Source organism: Hypanus sabinus, chromosome 2 (assembly GCF_030144855.1).
Source record: "Hypanus sabinus isolate sHypSab1 chromosome 2, sHypSab1.hap1, whole genome shotgun sequence".
Lineage (NCBI taxonomy): Eukaryota > Metazoa > Chordata > Chondrichthyes > Myliobatiformes > Dasyatidae > Hypanus > Hypanus sabinus.
The window spans coordinates 98256047-98277201 of NC_082707.1; the positions used below are offsets into that span (position 1 = coordinate 98256047).

Here is a 21155-nt window from a genome sequence, read left to right on the forward strand (position 1 = left end):
ATACAAGTGATCATTTGTCGTCTTGGCAGGGTTTCATTGAATCTGCTCTGATGTGCTACTAAATCCAATCCCATCTTTGCTACTGCTTCCCTTTGATGTAACTTTATTTCCAACTGATTAAAAAATGGCTTCTAAAAATATTTTTTGTAAATAAGTAAAATTTTTTAACAAAGTCAAAATGTTTATCTTGAATTTAATTGTTACAGCCTTTCACAGTATTGGAAACGATCTAAAATTAAGTCATAAAATTTAATCATCTGAAAGATCTAACTACAGACCTGTTTTTGTGTTGCACTGTGTGCTTACAAATTGTTGCCTTTTAGCTGTTTATCATATTTTTTGCCAACTTTTTGTCTAACTGTACGTATCTTTCTGTCCCCAACATTTTTACAAATGATCTAACAAGACATTAGTGCTCGTCATTTATTCTTTATTTGGTGTCTTGGTTACTTTTCCTAAGGCTGTTGTGTATTTTTTTTTAATTTTTTTACTTTTCTATTGCGATACCAGAACAGATAGATGATTGATGAAGGTTTCACCAAAATCATGCACTGTGAATGTTCACAAACAATAGTTATTTTGGGTGCAGATGCTTCTTTGCAACAGTAGCCTACCAGACTGTCAATTTAGGCTCCTGGCAATGGGCCTACAAACTAGCATGAAGTTAGGACTTTGGTTCATAGACATTAAGTTAAAACATGATCAACACAGAACAGTTTAGTACAGGAATAAGCCCTGTGCCCGCAATGTTCTGTCAAACCAATTAAATAAGTATACAAATGGCTCACTAATCTGTTCTGCCTACACAATGTCCAAATCCTTTCATTCTCCTCACAATTGTGTCTCTTAAGTGTCTAATGTTTCTGCCCCCATCACCACCACCTTAAATGCATGCCCTTGGTATTAAACATTTCAAAATATATTGTCTGTCTACTCTACCTATGCCTCTCATAATCTTATAAACCTCTATCAGCTGTCTCCTCAGCCCCCATCTCTCCAGAGAAAATAACCAAAGTTAGTCCGACCTCTTGTTATGGCTCGTGCCCACTTATCGAGGCAACACCTTGGTAAACTTCTTTTGCACCCTCTTCAAAGCCTTGACATCCTTCCTATAATGGGGCAACCAGAATTGTATATAATGCCCCAGATACAGTCTAACTAGAGTTTTATAAAGCTGCAACATGACTTCCTGACATTTGAATTCAACTAATAAAGGCAAGCATGCCATATGCCTTCCTAACCACCCTATCAACCTGTGTAGCTACTTTCAGAGAGCTATGAACTTGGACCCTAAGATTCCTCTGCTCATCAGCACTGTTAAGGATCTTGCCCTTAACAGTGTACTGTCTTTCTGCATTTGACCTATCAAGGTGCAACACTTCACATTTAGCCAGGTTAAACTCCATCTGCTATTTATAAAAGTAAATTGTACTGCATCAATAATATCAAGGCTTTCATACTTCGTAAGCAAACTATGGATTGTATTTGTAGTAGCACTACTGAGAAACCAACATTTATTTTCTATGGATTGTCCTATTAACTTCAGATGCTTCCTTTGTTATTTTAATATTCTAACTAGTTTTTTGTAAATTTTATCATCTGATTCTTCAAGTTTGGCTTGCATTACTCAGTAGTTTTTTATATACATCAGATTTGAGACAAGTCGTTGATGAGAATTTTGCGTATGTAAAGGATTGTTGTCTCTAATTGCCAAAAGACTGATGTTATGTTTTTAATATGGTAGTAAGTCAGACTATTATGCATACTATATTATGTGCTGTTTTTTAGCAATTGTTTGAGAACTTTTGTTCCTCTTGTTATTTTTTTTCCCATTTCAAATCCAATATTGTGCAAATGTTGACCATTTAGTTCAACAGGAGGCAGTACTGCACAGTGTTCCCAAGTTTGGTGCTAGGTTCCTTGTGATATTATATAGCTTTATTTTGCAGGATTGTGGGGAAATTTAGGACTGTAAGTTAGTAGTTTGGTGCTTCTAGGGTTAGTGGGTATTGTTGGTGGTAAACTTGGGTTGGAATCTAAAATTCTGTTCTACAAAGGGAACTTAGTGATAATTTTGTAACAAATCAAAGTTTGAGTTTTGCTGTTTGATTAATGCTTGGAACATATTTCCATGTCTTTCTGTGCTGAATTTAACACTCTACAGGTCTAATATTCCACAATTCCTCCTTGAATATCTCTTCCATTAAGATCATCCCTAGATCTTAACTCTTTGACCATCTTTTTTATTTATGCCCCCTTTAAATTTCAGATGTGTCAGTGTCTGTCTAATGAGAGTTAATTGTGTATAGTAGTGTGCAATGATTTTGATAATTTAATCCTTTTTACTTATGAAATTATGCTGATGATGTGTCTGTGGACGAAGCACAAAGGAAAAAGGGAGGAAGGGCAGTACTAAGGGTTCATTGGAACTTTTGGACATTTGTACAGATTTAGAGCAAAACTAATTGATGTATTATAGATTCCCCCTCCCCAAACACACGGAGAGAATGTTCATTTCAACCTGTTTATAGCAGACAAAAATTGTTACATTGCAAATGACAGGTATAATGTTGGAAAGAAGAATTTCAGTCATTGTCTAATTCTCAGTTGAAACAAGGATCTGGCCTTTGCTCTTTCTATATATAGCTTTTCTGAAAAGAGGAAAACATTTCACAGCTTTCTTGCACCTTATTCCTTGTTCTGGTACTTTTAAGGTTAAGTAGTTCTTCAGCATTTGTTAGATTATAACATTCTATTACATTTTGAACCAGCATAACAGTAGACTTAGTACCAGTATGTTTGGAAGGCTATGGGATTATTCATGGTTTATGCTTGTGAATGTTATCATGCAGTGTCGATTAGAAGTTTAGGTGTTGTTAGAGTTTGAGCTCATTTGTGATGCTTCCCCAGGGCCATCATTGGCATATTTGGGCACAGTACTAATCAGTGTCTACATGTAGTGTGGAATTGTGTCCATCAGGGCATCAACATTTTGTGAAGAGGGAAAGTAATGATTATGAGAAATGTTATTACATCTTATATTCTGAAGGTCAAAAATATAGATTGAGATCACTGAGTTTATTAGAGGGGAAGAAGATACAGGGGTACAGAGAAGTGGGTAAAGTTAGTTTAGTGGATGCCAATGTTTACTTTCTTGAATTTGTCTAATTACATTGCTTGCTGTTTGCAGATAAAAAGGTAGAAATCGACAAGTTGGCAACGGAATATATTTCAAACGTCAAGAACCTGTCTTCAGATCAACGAGTGGATCATCTAAAGAAGATTCAGCTAGCCTACAATAAATGCAGAGAATATAGTGATGACAAAGTACAGCTAGCAATGGAAACATATGAAATGGTGGGTGGTCTGTTGGACTGCTGGGGAATCTGAGGTGCATTCATTTTTGATTCGGAGTGAAAAAGTACAGTAAAACCCTGATAATTTGGCATCTAATTATTCGGAAGTCCTGATTGTTCAGCAACTGGCTTGTGTATTAGCACCAGTAACAGAATGAGTCTATTTTGATACATTTTGCCATTTTCTGTGCTGTGAAGTGCAAATTACAGAGTGTTGTTTTGGTTTGCATCATATCTTTTTTATCAAGCCATCCTCTATTCATTATGGATTCTAATGTGAGCAATGATGGTAGAGATGGTAAAATTGTAAAAAGGAAACATATAACTCTGACAATACATCAGAAATTGGAGATCATAAGACGGCTTGAGGAAGGTGAGAATCGTCATGTTATCATGAAGGAATACAACATTGGATCCTCTACAATATATGACATCAAGAAACGCAAGGACAAGTTGCAGTTATTTGTAGCTGAATCAGATACCATTAAAGGAATTGATGCACGACATACCTTGAAAAAGCCAAAGTTGTCTCAGTTAGATTCTGCTTTGTATAATTGGTTTCTTGCTAAGCGTTCTGAAGGGAAGGCAATAACTGGGCCTATGCTCATTGAAAAAGCAAAGGACTTTCATCATGAAATGAAGTTAACTGAACAATGTGCATTTTCTGAAGGGTGGCTACGCAATTTTAAAGATCGTCATGGTATCCGTAAGCTGTCTGCTTCAGGAGAGTACAAGTCAGCTAATCACGCAGTTGCAGAGGAATTTGGTGAATTTTTTAAAGCTTTAATTCAAAAACATAAATTGACACCGGATCAAGTTTATAATGCAGATGAGACAGGGCTATTATGGCGTTGTTTGCCAAACAGTATGTTAGCTGGCGGAGGTGAAAAATGTGCTCAGGGTTTCAAATTAAATAAAGACAGGATCACAGTCCTTATTTGTGGTAATGCTTCTGGTAGACATAAACTGAAACTTTTTGTTATTGGTAAATACAAGAAATCTAGGGCTTTCAGTGGTATCACTTATTTGCCTGTTATCTATGATGGTCAAGAAAATGCTCGGATGACTACAGAGCTCTTCAAAGAATGGTTTTTTCATCATTTTGTTCCAGAGGTCAAAGAAAATTTTAAAAGGCTGGGTTTGCCTGAAGATAGCACAGCTGTTCTTCTATTAGATAATTGTAAGGCACATCATCCTGCTTCAGAACTTGTTTGTGGGAATATTTCTGCTGAGTATCTGCCTGCCAGTGTCACAGCACTGATCCAACCAATGGATCAGGGGGTGATTCAGAGATTCAAAACTGCTTACAAGGGATCTTTTATTCACAAATTACTGAATTCTAATTGCATAATACAAGATTTTCAAGCTTCATTTAATCTTAAAGATGCTATTTATGCTGCTGCTTTAGCATGGAAGGATGTCTCAAGTATAACCTTGCAAAGATCATGGAGGAAAATATGGCCAAGTGTAAAATTTGGGGCCTATTCTATTGATGAAGAAGAGTTTGAAGGAATTAGTGCTAGACAAACTGGTCTAAGAGACCTTTTAAAAATAATGGAAGATGCTCCTACTGAAAATCCTGTCAGTAAACTCACAGAAGAAGAAATGGAGGAATGGTTTGATGAAGATGGGGACCCAGAAGTAGTTGAAATTGTAACTGATGCACAGATTGACATGGATTTTAATCTTAATAAGGTCAAGGTAATGGAAGAAGAAGAAAGTAACAAGATACAAGAAGGAGGAACTAGATATACCTGGCAACAGGCTACAGAATTTATAACAAAGTTTGTGGAATTTGCAGAGTATAATAACCAGTACAGTGCTGCAGAAGTAATGAACTTGCATATTATACTGAATAATTTTTATGAGAAAAAAGCAGCATCGAATAAACAGGTAGACCTCAGAGACAATTTCAAAAAGGTAACCAGGAAGGCAGACCCCAGTAGTCCTCCTTCAACTTCTTCAACACCAGATCTAATTATTGTTTCTGATATTGAGCCTAAGACTGAATATTCCTATTGACTGACTGATTGCCTGTGTTGATGATTAGTAGCGCAGCTACAGCATTTTTTTAGTTATAAGAAAGTATCAGTTTTTGATCTATTTTATAAGTACAGTTTTGTACATTAAGCAGAACTGAACATGTGCATTTTGTGTATGATTACAGTACTGGAGCTTGAAGTGAAAATAGTTTTAAGTTCTGACCAATGGATAAGTACAGTATACATTGTTTAAATGCTGTTAAATAAGTTTTACACTAATATGCTGCCATGGATAACTTCTCAAGTCACCTCTACAATATTGGTGAGTAAATGGTGGTACTGTACAGTGTATTGGAATTTATTACTGCATATCAGTAAAATTTTACAATATGTAGTCCATATTAGATAAAGTACATGTATTTACTGTATTACTGTACTTACAAATATTATGCTATTGTGTAACATGTAAAAAAAAGTTAAATAAAAGTGTGTTGGCATAACATACAGTGGTCTGGAAAATCTGCTCATCCAGCACCACCAAAGTTCTGAGGGTGCTGGATTATAGGAGTTTTACTGTAAATAACTGTCATGTACAAGAACTTCGAAAGAAGTGGGCTTGATTGCCAGCAGTTTTAAATATGGAGTACATACCACTCCATAAACCTAAGGAATGCTTCCTTAGTATAAGAAGCCTATATGTGGCATTTTCCCAAGTCTTAGCAGACTTTAACATGAAACCAATACAAAATGTAGATTTCATGAGAGTTGTTCTAATGAATTAAACCACATATAAATACTGTGCACTTTACAGGATTGTTACCAAACAAAATTTGACATGCACAGGAATATAGTGAGGCAGATCTGAGTTATAGGTTTTTAAAGAGAACTTTTAAAAGGAAAGATGTGGAGAGATTTAGGGGGGGAATTTCAAAAGCCTATTGCATTGGCACGTAAAAGCACAACAGTCAGATTGGGAGTGATAATATTCATGTATGATCAAGAGGCCAGACTTGGTAGAGCAGTCATTTCTTGAGTTGAAGGGCAGCAGGAGATTACAGAGATGGAGAGGGACATTTTAAAAGAAGAATTTGAAAGCATGAAAGATTATGAGAATTTAGAAGCAACATTTTGCTTAACTGACAACTAAAACTAATTCTATTCAGTAAGCATGGAAGTAATGGGTGGACTGGGTTAGGATGTGGGGCAGAGTGGAAACAGTAGCATTTTGTTTGACTTCTATTACAAACAGAAGAATGCATTGGATTAGGTAACCTAGAGGAAAAGGCCTGGGTGAACGTTGCACCAGCAGTCAGGTTGATACAACAGTGCAATTGAAGTTGTAGATCTGGATAAGGCAGTGTGAACACATGGCAAAATGTGACACCAGGATAGCAAACAGAGAAATAAGGGGTGACTCAGGAAAGGAAGATGTGTGGTGAAGGAAATTGTTGTTTTCTCTTTTGTTGCTAGAAAAGTTTTGCTATTCAAGTAGTGGATGCTAGACAAACAGTCTGAAGTTTTATATTCAGTAGATGGTGCTGAACTACAGCTGAATGTCTGTATGAATGCAATTGTAAACTGATGCTGGGGTGCAGGATAACTCGGGCTTGTTAGGCATCAGAGGCACAGGAGGCGTTGGAAATGAAAGGCATTGTCGATGATTCTCTGGCTTTGACAGGGTGAATAAGAATGGAACTGGATTACCTCAGTCCCACTCAGCTGGATGCCAGGCATGCTGTGGAGGAATATGTCCTGGCTACCCAAAACAAAGGTTGAGGATTTAGCAGCCTATGTCAGGATTATATATAGGCTCATTTGTAATTTTAATAAAGCTTGCTTTGGTCATGCAGTAAGGGCTTAAACTTGATTAGAGGGATTCAGATAATTAATTCAAAAAAAGATGGGAATGAATTTTAAAGACTGAACAAAAAGGGAGATTAGATATGGAGATGACAGTCAACAAGGATGGATAGGTCAAAGGCTATTTTGTAGAAGGATTATGTTGGTCTAAGAAAAGGACAATCTCTGAGGAGAGAAGGTCGTTCTGTGAGGAGAGAATCATCATTTAACATGGGAGCTAGAAGGAGAGGATGGGTAGTCAGATACTCAGCAGAACAAAAAGTTTAAATTGATGCTATAAAACTGCTTGGAAATAGTAAGACAGTACTATCCCAGGTAAACTGGGTCAGAGGAAGATGGAGATATGATACATTATTTAAGCAACAATATTTCTGTTGCAAAATAAACTAGCAATTATTCTCTTCCTCTACACTTCTCTATTAGCACTCTTTAAAAAATGTATCACCTTTTCAGAAGTCAGAACAGTTCAGAAGCAAAGGTGGTATGACATTTTTTCTTCATAATTAAAAATATGACATTGTTTCAAAACTATGCCACTTAATTCTATTAAGGAAGCATCAATGCTTTAAAATGAAGCACTTTCCTGTAAGTCCAAGATTTTTAATTTTCAGTGCAATAATATTTGGGACACGTTGATGACCAAGAACGAAGTGTCCAACCCATGTGATATTTCCCAACTCCACCCAGATTCTTCTGACTGTAGTTCTTGTCTGTGCGTTGTGACAGTGATACATATTTAAATATCAGAATATTCCAGTTGATTTGCAGATGTTGGAATTAATTAATGTGTTATTGCAGGTTGATAAACACATCAGGCGACTGGATGCTGAACTGGCCAGGTTTGAAGCTGATCTGAAGGAAAAGTTGGAATCAAGTGACTATGAGAACTCGGGAGGTAGTAAGAGTAAGTAATGCTACTAGTTAATTTGCATAAAATTATTTTGAAATTGAGACCATAGTATCCATTGCATGCACAGAAATACAATCCCTCATCTGTTTTGTGGTGATTGATTAGTATCATATCTCCACATGTGCCTCGGTTCCATAACTTAAAATTCCTGTTCTACCAACGTTTCTCATAAGCTCTGTTCCCACTTAGGCAGTAATGATTCTACTGTTGTTTACATCACCTTTATGTCTATATTTTATTTCTTGTCCCATTACCTCTTTTTCTGTTGAATCATTCTGTTTCTCACTTAACCGTACTCCCTTTAACACACCTCTTTTATTCTTTCTGTCTAACTGTCTCTTTTTTTAAGCAATCATTTTCAGGAATTGGACATTGTTGGCAAGGCCAGTATTCATTGCGCAATTACACTGAGGCAGGTGCTGGTGAGCAGCCAATTTGAAATGTTGCAGTTCTTCTGAAGGTATTCCACCATGCTGTTGAGCAGGGTGTTCCAGGATTTAGATCCAACAAAAGTGAAAGACTAGCAACTTACCGGGACTGGAATGGAAGGGGGAAGGGTAATCTCCATAGATGCTGCCTGACTTGCTGAGTTCCTCCAGCATTTTGTGTGTGTTACAGCTTATGAAATCATAGGGTTTGCTGTATACTCTTGTATGGAAAGAAGAATCTGACAATCTGAAGTTTCCACAAATATCATTGAATTAAATTAATCCAAAATTTAACTTGTAAGTGATCGTGTGGGTGGTGGAATTTCTATGCATCAACTTGTATAATACAATTTATCCTTATAAGATTTCCCTGATTCTGATAATAAGCTATTGCCCTAAAATGTTAATTCTGTGTTACCACAGACCTATTGAGATCAATGGTTTATGCGGGTAATCTTTCGAAGTTCTAAGTAAATTTATTATCAAAGTATGTGTCTTTGTATACAACCCTGAGTTTTTTTTTCGTGCAGTCATACACAAATCCAAAAACACAATAGTATCAGTGAAAGACTGCACCCAACAGGATGGACAAACAAAGAACAACAAACTGTAAAAACAAAAATAAATAAATAAATAAACAAATAAGCAATAATATCGAGAATATGAGATACTTGAAAATGAGTCTAAAGGTTGTGGGAACAGTTCAGTGAAGTTATCCCCTCTGGTTCAAGAGCCTTATGGTTCAGGGATAATAACTATTTCTGAACCAGGTGGTGTGTGTCCTGAGGCTTCTATACCTTCTTCCTGATGGTACAAGTGAGAAGCTAGCATGGCTTGGATGGTGATGGTCCTTGATGATGGATGCTGCTTACCTGCAACAGTGTTTCGTGTAGATGTGCTGAATGGTGGGGAGAGCTTTACCTGTGATGATCTGAGCTGTATCCACTACTTTCTGTAAGATTTTCCAGTCAAGGGCCTTGGTGGTTCCATACTAGGCAGTGATGCAACCAAACAATAAACTCACCACCTACAGAAGTTTTTTGAAGCTCTATATGTCATGCTGAATCTTTGCAAACTTTTAAGGGAGTAGAGGTGGTGCCATGCTTTCTCTGTAATGGCACTTGCATGCTGGACTCAGGACAGATCCTCTGAAATAATAACCCCAAGGAATTTAAAGTTGCTGACCTTCTCCACCTCTGATTCCCCAATGTGGACTAGCTCAATTACCTCCAGTTTCCTCCTCCTAGTGTCAATAATGATCTCCTTGGTTTTGCTGACATTGAGTGAGAGGTTGCTGTGGCACCACTCAGCCAGATTTTCAACCTTGCTCCTGTATGCTGATTCATCACTATTGATTTACCATTGATTCGGCCAATGACAGCGCTATCGTCAGCAAACTTACATATTGTATTGAAGCTATGCTTAGGCTCACACTGATAAATATAAAGTGAGTAGAGCAGAGGGCTAAGCACACAGTCTTGGGGTGCTCCTGTGCTGATGGAGATTGTGGAGGTGATGTTTTTGCCAATACAAACTGACTGGGGTCTGTAAGTGAGGAAATACAGGACCCAATTGCACAAGGAGGTATCGAGGCAAGGTCTTAAGGCTTATTGATTAGTTCTGAGAGGATGATAGTATTGAATGCCAAGCTGCATTTGATGAAGAGTATCATGGAAGACCATTTCAGACCTATCTGGAGTAATTATGAAATATTGTGTTGAAATTTTCGGTTAACCAGAACTCTTTGGAAAGTATTTAAACTTGATTTTCGAACTTACTCTGTCTTCAAAGGCCATAATTTTTTTTGGGAAGCAACCAGATATCAAAACCTACCAGAAATTTCAAAGATTCAAATTACATGTATTATCAAGGAATGTGTAAATTATACAGCCTTGAGATGTGTTTGCTCACAGGTAGCCACAAAGCAAAAAACCTGAAAGAACTCAATTAAAGAAAAAAAAGAAAATAAAGATAAAAGAGAAACACCTGATGCACAAGCAAAAGATAGAAAACATAATCATGCAAACAACTGAAGTGAACAACAACATGCCAAACCAAAATTGAGTCCTCAGATTGTGCTTTTTGTTTAAGTGTCATTATTTGCTATGATTCACAAACATGAAACAGCCTATCTTAATGCCTTCCACAATCTTGCCAAAGACATCAGGTTTGCTTGAAGAAGTCACTGTGTAACTACCATCACATCACCTGCAGTACCAGAGGACCCAACACACTCTTCCACTGCTCCATTGCCATCAGGAATGTCTATCCCCAGACAGCGTTTTGGGAAATCTGATCATCTGGCTGTCCTCCTCTTACTTGCAGACAGGCAGAGGCTAAAGAGCAAGGCACCAGAGCTAAATTCAACAAAGAGATGATCATGGGAGGCAGAGGAGTGGCTGTCGATTGCTTTGAGTCAGTATGCTGGACTGTGTTCATCAGAGGATCTGAATGGACTTATAAAGACACTTGTGGATGAATTTGTCCATACAACATCATTCCGATTCTTTCCCAACCAGAATCTGGTCAGTAGTATTCAGGACTGGCAACCCAGGAAAGTACAAGAGGTCCAAGTGTGACCTCCAGAAAGCCACCTCTCATGTGAACTGGCAATTTCCAATCAAACTTGAGTCACAGAAGGAAGCTTGACAGCTGTGGCAGGACTTGAATGCTATCACTATCTAGAAAGTAAAACTAAGCAACATACAGTATGTTGCAACAAGGTTTCACTCCCAGATGTGCTCAATTCCTTTTATGCTTGTTTTGACAAAAAGAACATGGGGGGGACACCTTCACGAACTCCCACAGCCCCGACAACCTTGTGATTTCAGTTTCTGAGGCCAACATGAGAGCATCCTGTCTGAACCCAGAGAAAGCATCTGCCCCTGATGTTGTACTTTTCTGAGCATCTGTGCTAATCAACTAGCTGGAGTGTTTACTGACATTTTTAACTTCTCATTTCAGCTTCAAGCAGGCTTCAATCATACCAGTGCCCAATCAGAACATGATAACCTCCCTCAATGACTATCATTCAGTAGTACTTGCATCCATGGCGATGGAAGTACATTGAGAGGTTGGTAGTGAAGCATAGTAACTCCAGCCTGAGGAGTGATTTGGATCTGCTTACTGATGTAGTAAGTCAACAGCAGATACCAGTTCATTGACACTTCCCTCAGCTCTGGCACATCTGGACAGTGAAGGTGCATACATTAAGATGTTTTTCGTTGACTGCAGCTGGCATTTAACACCATCATCCCCTCAAAACCAATCAATAGGCCTTAATACCTCCTTGTACAACTGGATCCTTGATGTCCTCGCTTCCATACCCCAGTTAGTATGGAAAGTTAACAACATCTCCATAATCACCATCAGCACAGGTGCACCACAAGGTTATGTGCTTAGCCCCTTGCTCAACTCGCTTTAAACTTATGGATGCAAAGCTAAGTACAGCACCAATGCCATATTTAAGGTGGTTGGCCAAATCAAAGATGATGACGAATCACCAGATAGGAGGGAGATCGAAAATCTGGTTGAACTGTGCTGTAACAACCTCTCATCAGTGTCAGCAAAGCAAAGAGCTGAGTATTGACTATAGGAGGAAGAAAAAGGAGGTTCCGTCCTCATTAGGGGGTTGGAGGTAGAGAGGGCCAGTAACTTTAAATTCATTGGTGTTACTAAATCAAAGGATCTGTCCTTGGACCAGCATGTAATTGCCGTTGCAGTGAAGGCACAACATTGCCTCTACTTTCTTAGAAATTTGCACGGATTCAGCATAACATCTAAAACTTTGACAAATATCTATAGATGTACAGTGGAGAGTATCCTGACTGGTTGCATCGCAGCGTGGTATCAAAATGGCAATGTCCAAGAATGGAAAAGCCTACAAAAATTAGTGGACACACCACAGTCCATCCCCACCCCACCTGAGGGCATCTCCAAGGAGTGCTGCCACAACAAAGCAGCATCCATCACCTAGGCCACACTCTCTTTTTGCTGCTGCTGCTATTGGAAAGGAGGTACTGTAGCCTTAGGTCCTACATGACCAAAATCAGGAACAGTTAATTGCCTTTCAATCATCAGGCTCCTGATTCAGTGTGGATAACTTCACTCACCTCAACTCTGAACTGATTCCACAACATATGAGCTCAACCTCAAGGACTCTGCAACTCAGTATTTGTAGTTATTCATTTAGCACAATGATTGTGTGCAGTTTTTGATTCTTTTGTTTTTCTTTGTTCTACTGTCAATGTCTGCAAGAAAATGAATGTCAGGGTGCTATATGGTACGTACTTTGATAAATTTATTTTGAACTTTGGCCTCTTGGAAATGCTCCTACATTTAGTCATTCTGTAATTCTGAAAATAAACCAACGGTGAAACAAAGTGAAAATCTTAAGTTTGCTAGCAAACTCAGGGTTGGCGTGCCACCTACTGATTGTTCAGAGCTGCATTTAACCCAAACAAATGCAAAGTTAAGTAATACTTCTCTTTCCACTGCGCTTAGTGAACTCTCCACATGTAAAATGGAAAAGGAATACTTTCTTAAAAAAAGGACTAATGGGGAGATTCAAATATGTATTTTTTGGTGACTTTCACATTAGCTTATAGTGCTAAAACTGAGTGAAATGGAGCTACGTATTTAGTTCATTTGTCTGCAAATCTTCCTCCATTTAGAAGGCAGAGGGCAAAAAGACAAGAGGGGCTCTAGAGGCCGTGGCAGACGTGGAGCTGATGAAGATGTTCCGAAGAAGAAGAAGCAGAAAGGGGGGTAAGTTGCATACATGTTACAAGCAGTAGTATTGTTCATCTGCATGTTTCATCCCCATAATCCTCCCCTATCTATTCTATAATTTCAAAATATTCCTGGATTATGGGAGATACCTGAATTTTAAATGATCTTGTCTCACTGCTGTTTTGTTATATTGTAGACTAGCATGTATGGTGGTGTCTGCATTCCAAATGTGTTAGTTCATGTGTTTTTGGTACATTTCTCTCTCTTCAGATCATTTCCTCAGACTTTGAACAAATGTTTATATATTTAAGGAGATTGTTCTTTCTGTGTTTCAGAATATACAACTGAATTAGTGTATCTGTGTGGCCTTGAAAAAAACAACAAAAAGGAGTGTGTACTAATATCTAAAGCTTCAGGGTTCAAAATACTATTCTGGTCATTTTATTTATGTACCAGATGAAGCAATTTACAGGGTTGTGCATATTCACAATGTGCTATCAGTTTAAGCCAATTAGTGCTGTCATTAACAAGTTACTGTGGCAATACCAGAATGACTACAGTCTGATTTTTAGGAAGGTCCTAAGGATGACTGATGAGTTCTGTGAGTCTATCACATACAGTGGGTTGCAAAAGTTTGGGCACCCTGGTCAGAATTTCTGTTACTGTGAGTAGTTAAGTGAATAGAAGATGAACTGATCTCCAAAAGTCATAAAGTTAAAGGTGAAACATTTTCAACATTTTAAGCAAGATTAGTGTATTATTTTTTGTTTTGTACAATTTTAGAGTGGGGAGAAAAGAAAAGAGCACCTTACAAAAGTTTGGGCTCCCCAAGAGATTTGAGCTCTCAGATAACTTTTACCAAGGTCTCAGACCTTAATTAGCTTGTTCGGACTATGGCTTGTTTACAGTTATCATTAGGAAAGGCCAGGTGATGCAACTTTCAAAGCTTTATAAATACCCTTATTCCTCAAATCTTGTCCCAACAATCAGCAGGCATGGGCTCCTCTAAGCAGCTGCCTAGCACTCTGAAGATTAAAATAAATGATGCTCACAAAGCAGGAGAAGGCTATAAGAAGATAGCAAAGTGTCTTCAGGTAGCCGTTTCCTCAGTTCATAATGTATTTAAAAAATTACAGTTAACAGGAACGGTGAATGTCTGGAAGACCAAGAAAACTGACCGAGAGAACTGCTTGTAGGATTGCTAGAAAGGCAAATCAAAACCCCTGCTTGACTGCAAAAGACCTTCAGGAAGATTTAGCAGACTCTGGAGTGGTGGTGCACTGTTCTACTGTGCAGCGGCACCTGCACAAATATGACCTTCATGGAAGAGTCATCAGAAGAAAACCTTTCCTGTGTCCTCACCACAAAATTCAGCGTCAGAAGTTTGCAAAGGAACATCCAAACAAGCTTGATGCATTTTGGAAACAAGTCCTGTGGACTGATGAAGTTTAAGTAGAAATTTTTGGCCGCAATGAGCAAAGGTATGTTTGGAGAAAAAGTGCAGAATTTCATGAAAAGAAAACCTCTCCAACTGTTAAGCACGGGGGTGAATCGATCATGCTTTGGGCTTGTGCTGCAGCCAGTGGCACGGGTGACATTTCACTGGTAGAGGGAAGAATGAATTCAATTACCAGCAAATTCTGGAAGCAAACATCACACCGTCTGTAAAAAAGCTGAAGATGAAAAGAGGATGGCTTCTACAACAGAATAATAATCCTAAACACACCTCAAAATCCACAATGGACTGCCTCAAGAGGCGCAAGCTGGAGGTTTTGCCATGGCCCTCACAGTCCCCTAACCTAAACATCAGTAAAAATCTGTGGATAGACCTCAAAAGAGCAGTGCATGCAAGAGGGCCCAAGAATCTCACAGAACTAGAAGCCTTTGCAAGGAAGAATAGGCGAAAATCCCTCAAAAAAGAATGGAAAGACTCTTAGCTGACTACAGGAAGCATTTACAAGCTGTGATACTTGCCAAAGGGGATGTTACTAAGAACTGACCATGCAGGATGCCCAAACTTTTGTTTCGGTCCCCTTTCCTTTTTTGTTATTTTGAAACTAAAAGTTGGAAATAAAAAAGTAATCTTGCTTAAAATATTAAAGAAATCTGTCATCTTTAACTTTATGCCTTTTGGAAATCAGGTCATCTTTTACTCGCTTAGCTATTCTGAGTAACAGAAATTTTGATCAGGGGTACCCAAACTTTTGCATGCCACTGTACGGAGCATTTTGATGCCTGGATATGTGATAGGGTTGAATGGATTCACACTTCTACTCTTTGTGCATGCTTACACATGAGGCTGGATGTGCTCAAGGACTTCCTGGATTCTTCTCCACCACTTTAGTGGTCTTGGGCAGGGAATTACCATGAGATGGTGAGGATACCAAGGAGGCTTTGAGGATAGCCTTGAAGCATTTCCTCTGGCTTCAGAAAATTATCATGTTAGACCTTGAGCGACTTGCATACAGATATTGTGGTTGAACATGAACGTAGACGGGAATTTAGGAACGTTGGCCACGGAATGGAACCAATATCGGTTCATCAGTCCTCTGAGTAGATTTGGAAGATTTTCTGAGCTACCATATACATTTTTTTGCAATGCTTTTAAGTTCCTACTGTATAGACTATCCATGTGCTTGATGTATATAGAAGGGTGGGACTCACTGTGGCTTAGTGAAACATGAACTTTTTTATCAGATCTGAGGCCGTGATCCTTAAACAGCATATGAAGAGCCATCAACCTACATCATTTGTTGAGCCCAGCCTGCCAACATCTCGTGGCCACTACTTCTTAACTGAAGGATTTTGAAATGCCTTGTAACTGTGAAAAGATCATAGAATGTAGGAGCAGAATTAGGCCATTCAGCCCATCAAGTCTGCACCACCATTCAAGCATGGCTGATGTTCTTCAACTCCACTGGTTGAAAAATTTCCCTATTGAAGGCAATATTTAGGCCTCTGCACCCCTCTCTGGCAATGAATTCCACATATTTACCTCCTCATGGCTAAAGACATTCCTCCTCATCTCAGTTTTGAAAGGACACCCCTTTATTCTAAGGCTGTGGCCTCAGATCTTAGACTGTCCTACCAATGGAATCCTCTTTTCCACAAGGCCTGTCAGAATTAGGTAGGTTTCATTGTGATCTTCCCTAATCCTTCTGAACTCAGAATACAGGCCCAGAAACATCCAACACTTCTCATATATTCCCCTTCATTTTTGGGGTCGTTCTTGTGAACTTCCAACCAGCACATTCTTCCTTCAATACAAGTCCCAGAATTTCCCAGTGGTATTCCAAATGCAGTCTGACCAATGCCTTATAAATCCTCAGTAGTACATTCTTGCTTTTTATATTCTAGACTTCCTGAAATGATTGCTAATGCTGTATTTGCCTTTTTTTACTATTGACTCAACCTGCATGTCAACCTTCAGGGACTGGTGTACTAGGGCTCCCAAGACCCTTTACAACTCTATTTCTAAATTTCCTTCCCATTTAAATTAGAAAATAGTCTACGCCTTTATTTTTCATACCAAAGTGCAAAATCCCATATTTCCCTATGCTGTATTCCATCTGCCCTCAGTATCAACATGACACTATTTATAATAAACACAAAGTACGCTGCAGATGCTGTGGTCAAATCAACACATACAAACAAGCTAGTTGAACTCAGCAGGTCGGGCAGCATCCGTTGAAATGAGCAGTCAACGTTTTGGTCCTGACGAAGGGTCTCGGCCTAAAACGTTGACTGCTGATTTCAACAGATGCTGCTTGACCTGCTGAGTTCATCCAGCTTGTTTGTATACTATTTATAATGTTGGATTGATTTCATTAATTGACAGTAGCAGAGGCTATGAGCTTGAGGCTCCTTAGCTGAGGTCATAGTTTTGATTAGATCTGCATAACACTAAGGGGCAGAAAACGCTGGTGGGAGTTGTGTATAGGCCACCTAACAGTAGTAGTGAGGTTGGGGATGGCATTAAACAGGAAATTAGAAATGCGTGCAATACACCCAGTTATAATGGGTGACTTCAATCTACATATAGATGCTGAGGAAGAGGATTTCTCGGAATGTATGCAGGATGGTTTTCTGAACCAACATGTCAAGGAACCAACTAGAGAGCAGGCCATTCTAGATTGGGTATTGAGCAATGAGGGTTAGTTAGCAGTCTTGTCGTGCGAGGCCTCTTGGGTAAGAGTGACCATAATATAGTGGAATTCTTCATTAAGATGGAGAGTGACATAGTTAATTCAGAAACAAAGGTTCTGAACTTAAAAAAGGGTAACTTTGAAGGTATGAGACGTGAATTAGCTAAGATAGACTAGCAAATGATACTTAAAGGGTTGACGGTGGATATGCAATGTCAAGCATTTAAAGATCGCATGGATGAACTACAACGATTGTTCATCCCAGTTTGGCAAAAGAATAAAGGCTGACAAGGGAAATTAGGGATAGTATCAAGTCCAAAGAAGAAACATATAAATTACCCAGAAAAAGTGGCACACCTGAGGACTGGGAGAAATTCAGAGTCCAGCAGAGGAGGACAAAGTGCTTAATTAGGAAAGGGAAAAAAGATTATGAGAGAAAGCTGGCAGGGAACATAAAAAACACTGTAAAAGCTTTTATAGATAAGTGAAAAGAAAAAGATTGGTCAAGACAAATGTAGGTCCCTTATAGTCAGAAACAGGTGAATTGATCATAGGGAACAAGGACATGGCAGACCAATTGGATAACTACTTTGGTTCTGTCTTCACTAAGGAGGACATAAATAATCTTCTGGAAATAGTAAGGGACCGAGGGTCTAGTGAGATGGAGGAACTGAGGGAAATACATGTTAGTAGGGAAGTGGTGTTAGGTAAATTGAGGGGATTAAAGGCAGATAAATCCCCAGGGCCAGATGGTCTGCATCCCAGAGTGCTTAAAGAAGTAGCCCAAGAAATAGTGGATGCATTAGTGATAATTTTTCAAAACTCCTTAGATTCTGGATTAGTTCCTGAGGATTGGAGGGTGGCTAATGTAACCCCACTTTTTTTTTTATTAGTTTTTTTATACATTTTCTACATAACTACAGATAAAAAAAATACCCCAGATCAAAATGAAGGACATTGATACAGTGCAAAAATAAGCATACAATAACAATCTGATACAGAGAAAGATAATTGAAAAAGCACCCAAATTGAAGACAAGTAAAATTAGTGTCCTCCCCAAGCCCCACAACACAAAACAAAAAAAGGAAACTCCAGACCACCCACAACACAATATAGAGAATATAAATCAGGACAATCAAACCCCCAAACTGTGAATACACTTAGCAACAGAAGATATTAATGCCTACTACCAAAAGAAAAAGGAGCTGAAAGCAAGGGACCAAAAAAAAAACCTTAGTTAGTAGGAGGGTTATGAAAGTACTCAATAAAATGTCCCCAGACCTTATGGAACTTTAAGTCCGAATTAAGAATTGAATAATGAATTTTTTCAAGGTCCAAGCAGGCCATAATATCATTAAGCCATTGAGCACGCGTAAACGTCTGGCCAGGAGAGAGGCAAATGATAATATTCGACACTTAGACGAACTCAGACGTAAATCTGTCTCACCCCAGAAACCGAACAGAGCAATTAAAGGGTTTGGTTCTAGATGGTGATTCAGAATATACGATAATGTTATAAAGACATCTTTCCAAAATTTCTCCAAGCTGGGACAAAACCAGTACATATGAATGAGAGAGGCCTCGCCCCTTTTGCATTTATCACAAAGCAGACATGTTAGGGTAAAATCGAGATAGTTTAGATTTAGACATATGGGCTCTATGAACAATCTTAAACAGTAAGAGGCAATGGCGAGCACAAAGAGAGGCTGTATTAACCGATTTGAGAATCGAGTCCCAAGTCTCATCAGATAAGGAGGAATTTAAATCCTGCTCCCATGCCATTTTAATTTTATCCACAGGGGCACGTCGTAAGGTTGCTAATTTATCTTGAATACTTGATATTAAACCTTTACCTAGTGGATTAATGGAAAGAAAAATGTCCATAACATTTTTCTCAGGCATTTCAGGGAAGTTAGGGATTAAAGGAACAATAATGTGTCTAATTTGGAGATATCTAAAAAAATGAGCATTGGGCAGATTGAACTTAGCAGAGAGCTGTTGGAAAGAAGCGAAGCAATTATCAATAAAATCTTCAAAATGTCTAATGCCCTTCCTATATCAATCATGGAATGCTGAGTCATACGTAGTGGGTAGAAAAAGGTGATTATGTACGACAGGGCTGGAAACGGAAAAACCATGGAAACCAGAAAATTTCCTAAACTGAGCCCAAATACGCAAAGTGTGTCTAACAAGAGGATTAACTATTAATCTGGACAAACTACTAGGGAGTACATAGCCAAGAAGTGCAGAGATAGATAGTTCTTTAGTGGAGCTCAACTCCATTGCCACCCAATTAGGGCACTCGGGTTGGCCATGGAAAAAAGACCAAAAGGTAGCACAACGTATATTGGCTGCCCAATAATATAAACGAAAGTTAGGTAAAGCCATGCCACCCTCTTTTTTAGGTTTTTGGAGATAGACTTTATTAATTCTAGAGCGCTTATTCTTCCACAGATATGACAAAATAATAGTCTAAGGAATCTAAAAAAGATTTAGGAATAAAAATTGGGATTGATTGAAATAAGTATAAAAGTTTAGGGAGAACATACATTTTAACAACATTAATATGACCTACCAAAGACATAGATAGAGGTGACCATTGTACCAGACTCTGTTTTATATTATATGCAAGATTGGCAAAATTTTCACAAAAGAGGTAACCCCACTTTTTAAAAAAGGAGGGAGAAAAAAACCAGGGAATTGTAGTCTGATATCGGTGGTGGGGAAAATGCTAGAGTCGGTTATCAAAGATGTGATAACCTCACATTTGGAAAGAGGTGAAATCATTGGACAAAGTCAGCATGGATTTGTGAAAGGAAAATCATGTCTGACGAATCTTATAGAATTTTTTGAAGATGTAACTAGTAGAGTGGATAGGGGAGAGCCAGTGGATGTGGTATATTTAGATTTTCAAAGGGCTTTTGACAAGGTCCCACACTGGAGATCAGTGTGCAAACTTAAAGCACACGGTATTGGGGCTATGGTATTGATGTGGATAGAGAATTGGTTGGCAGACAGGCAGCAAAGAGTGGGAGTAAACCGGGCCTTTTCAGAATGGTAGGCAGTGACTAGTGGGATACTGCAAGGCTCAGTGCTGGGAACCCAGTTGTTCACAATATATATTAATGATTTAGACGAGGGAATTAAATGCAGCATCTCCAAGTTTGCAGATGACACGAAGCTGGGGCAGTGGTGTTAGCTGTGAGGAGGATGCTAAGAGGATGCAGGGTGACTTGGATAGGTTAGGTGAGTGGGCAAATTCATGGTAGATGCAATTTAATGTGGATAAATATGAGGTTATCCACTTTGGTTGCAAGAACAGGAAAACAGATCTGAGTGGTGGCCAATTAGGAAAAGGAGAGGTGCAACGAGACCTGGGTGTCATTGTACACCAGTCATTGAAGGTGGGCATGCAGGTACAGCAGGCGGTAAAAAAGGCAAATGGTATGTTGGCATTCATAGCAAAAGGATTCGAGTATAGGAGCAGGGAGGTTCGACTGCAGTTGTACAAGGCCTTGGTGAGACCGCACCTAGAGTATTGTGTGCAGTTTTGGTCCCTTAATCTGAGGAAAGACATTCTTGCCATAGAGGGAGTACAAAGAAGGTTCACCAGATTGATTCCTGGGATGGCGGGACTATCATATGAAGAAAGACTGGATCGACTAGGCTTATACTCACTAGAATTTAGAAGATTGAGGGGAGTTCTTATTGAAACGTATAAAATTCTAAAGGGATTGGACAGG

General features: G+C 38.7%; 1 protein-coding gene across 3 annotated transcripts in view; it reads left to right on the plus strand.

Moving 5' to 3' along the window:
- The window catches only part of ing5a (inhibitor of growth family, member 5a), a 62928-nt gene that overhangs the window by 32165 nt on the left and 9608 nt on the right, over positions 1-21155 (plus strand). For all 3 annotated transcript variants that reach the window (XM_059951085.1, XM_059951093.1, XM_059951102.1), the window contains 3 exons: positions 3191-3357; positions 7997-8102; positions 13210-13303. In XM_059951085.1, coding sequence (XP_059807068.1) covers positions 3191-3357; positions 7997-8102; positions 13210-13303 — 367 coding nt within the window. The remainder of the gene's footprint in view (positions 1-3190; positions 3358-7996; positions 8103-13209; positions 13304-21155) is intronic.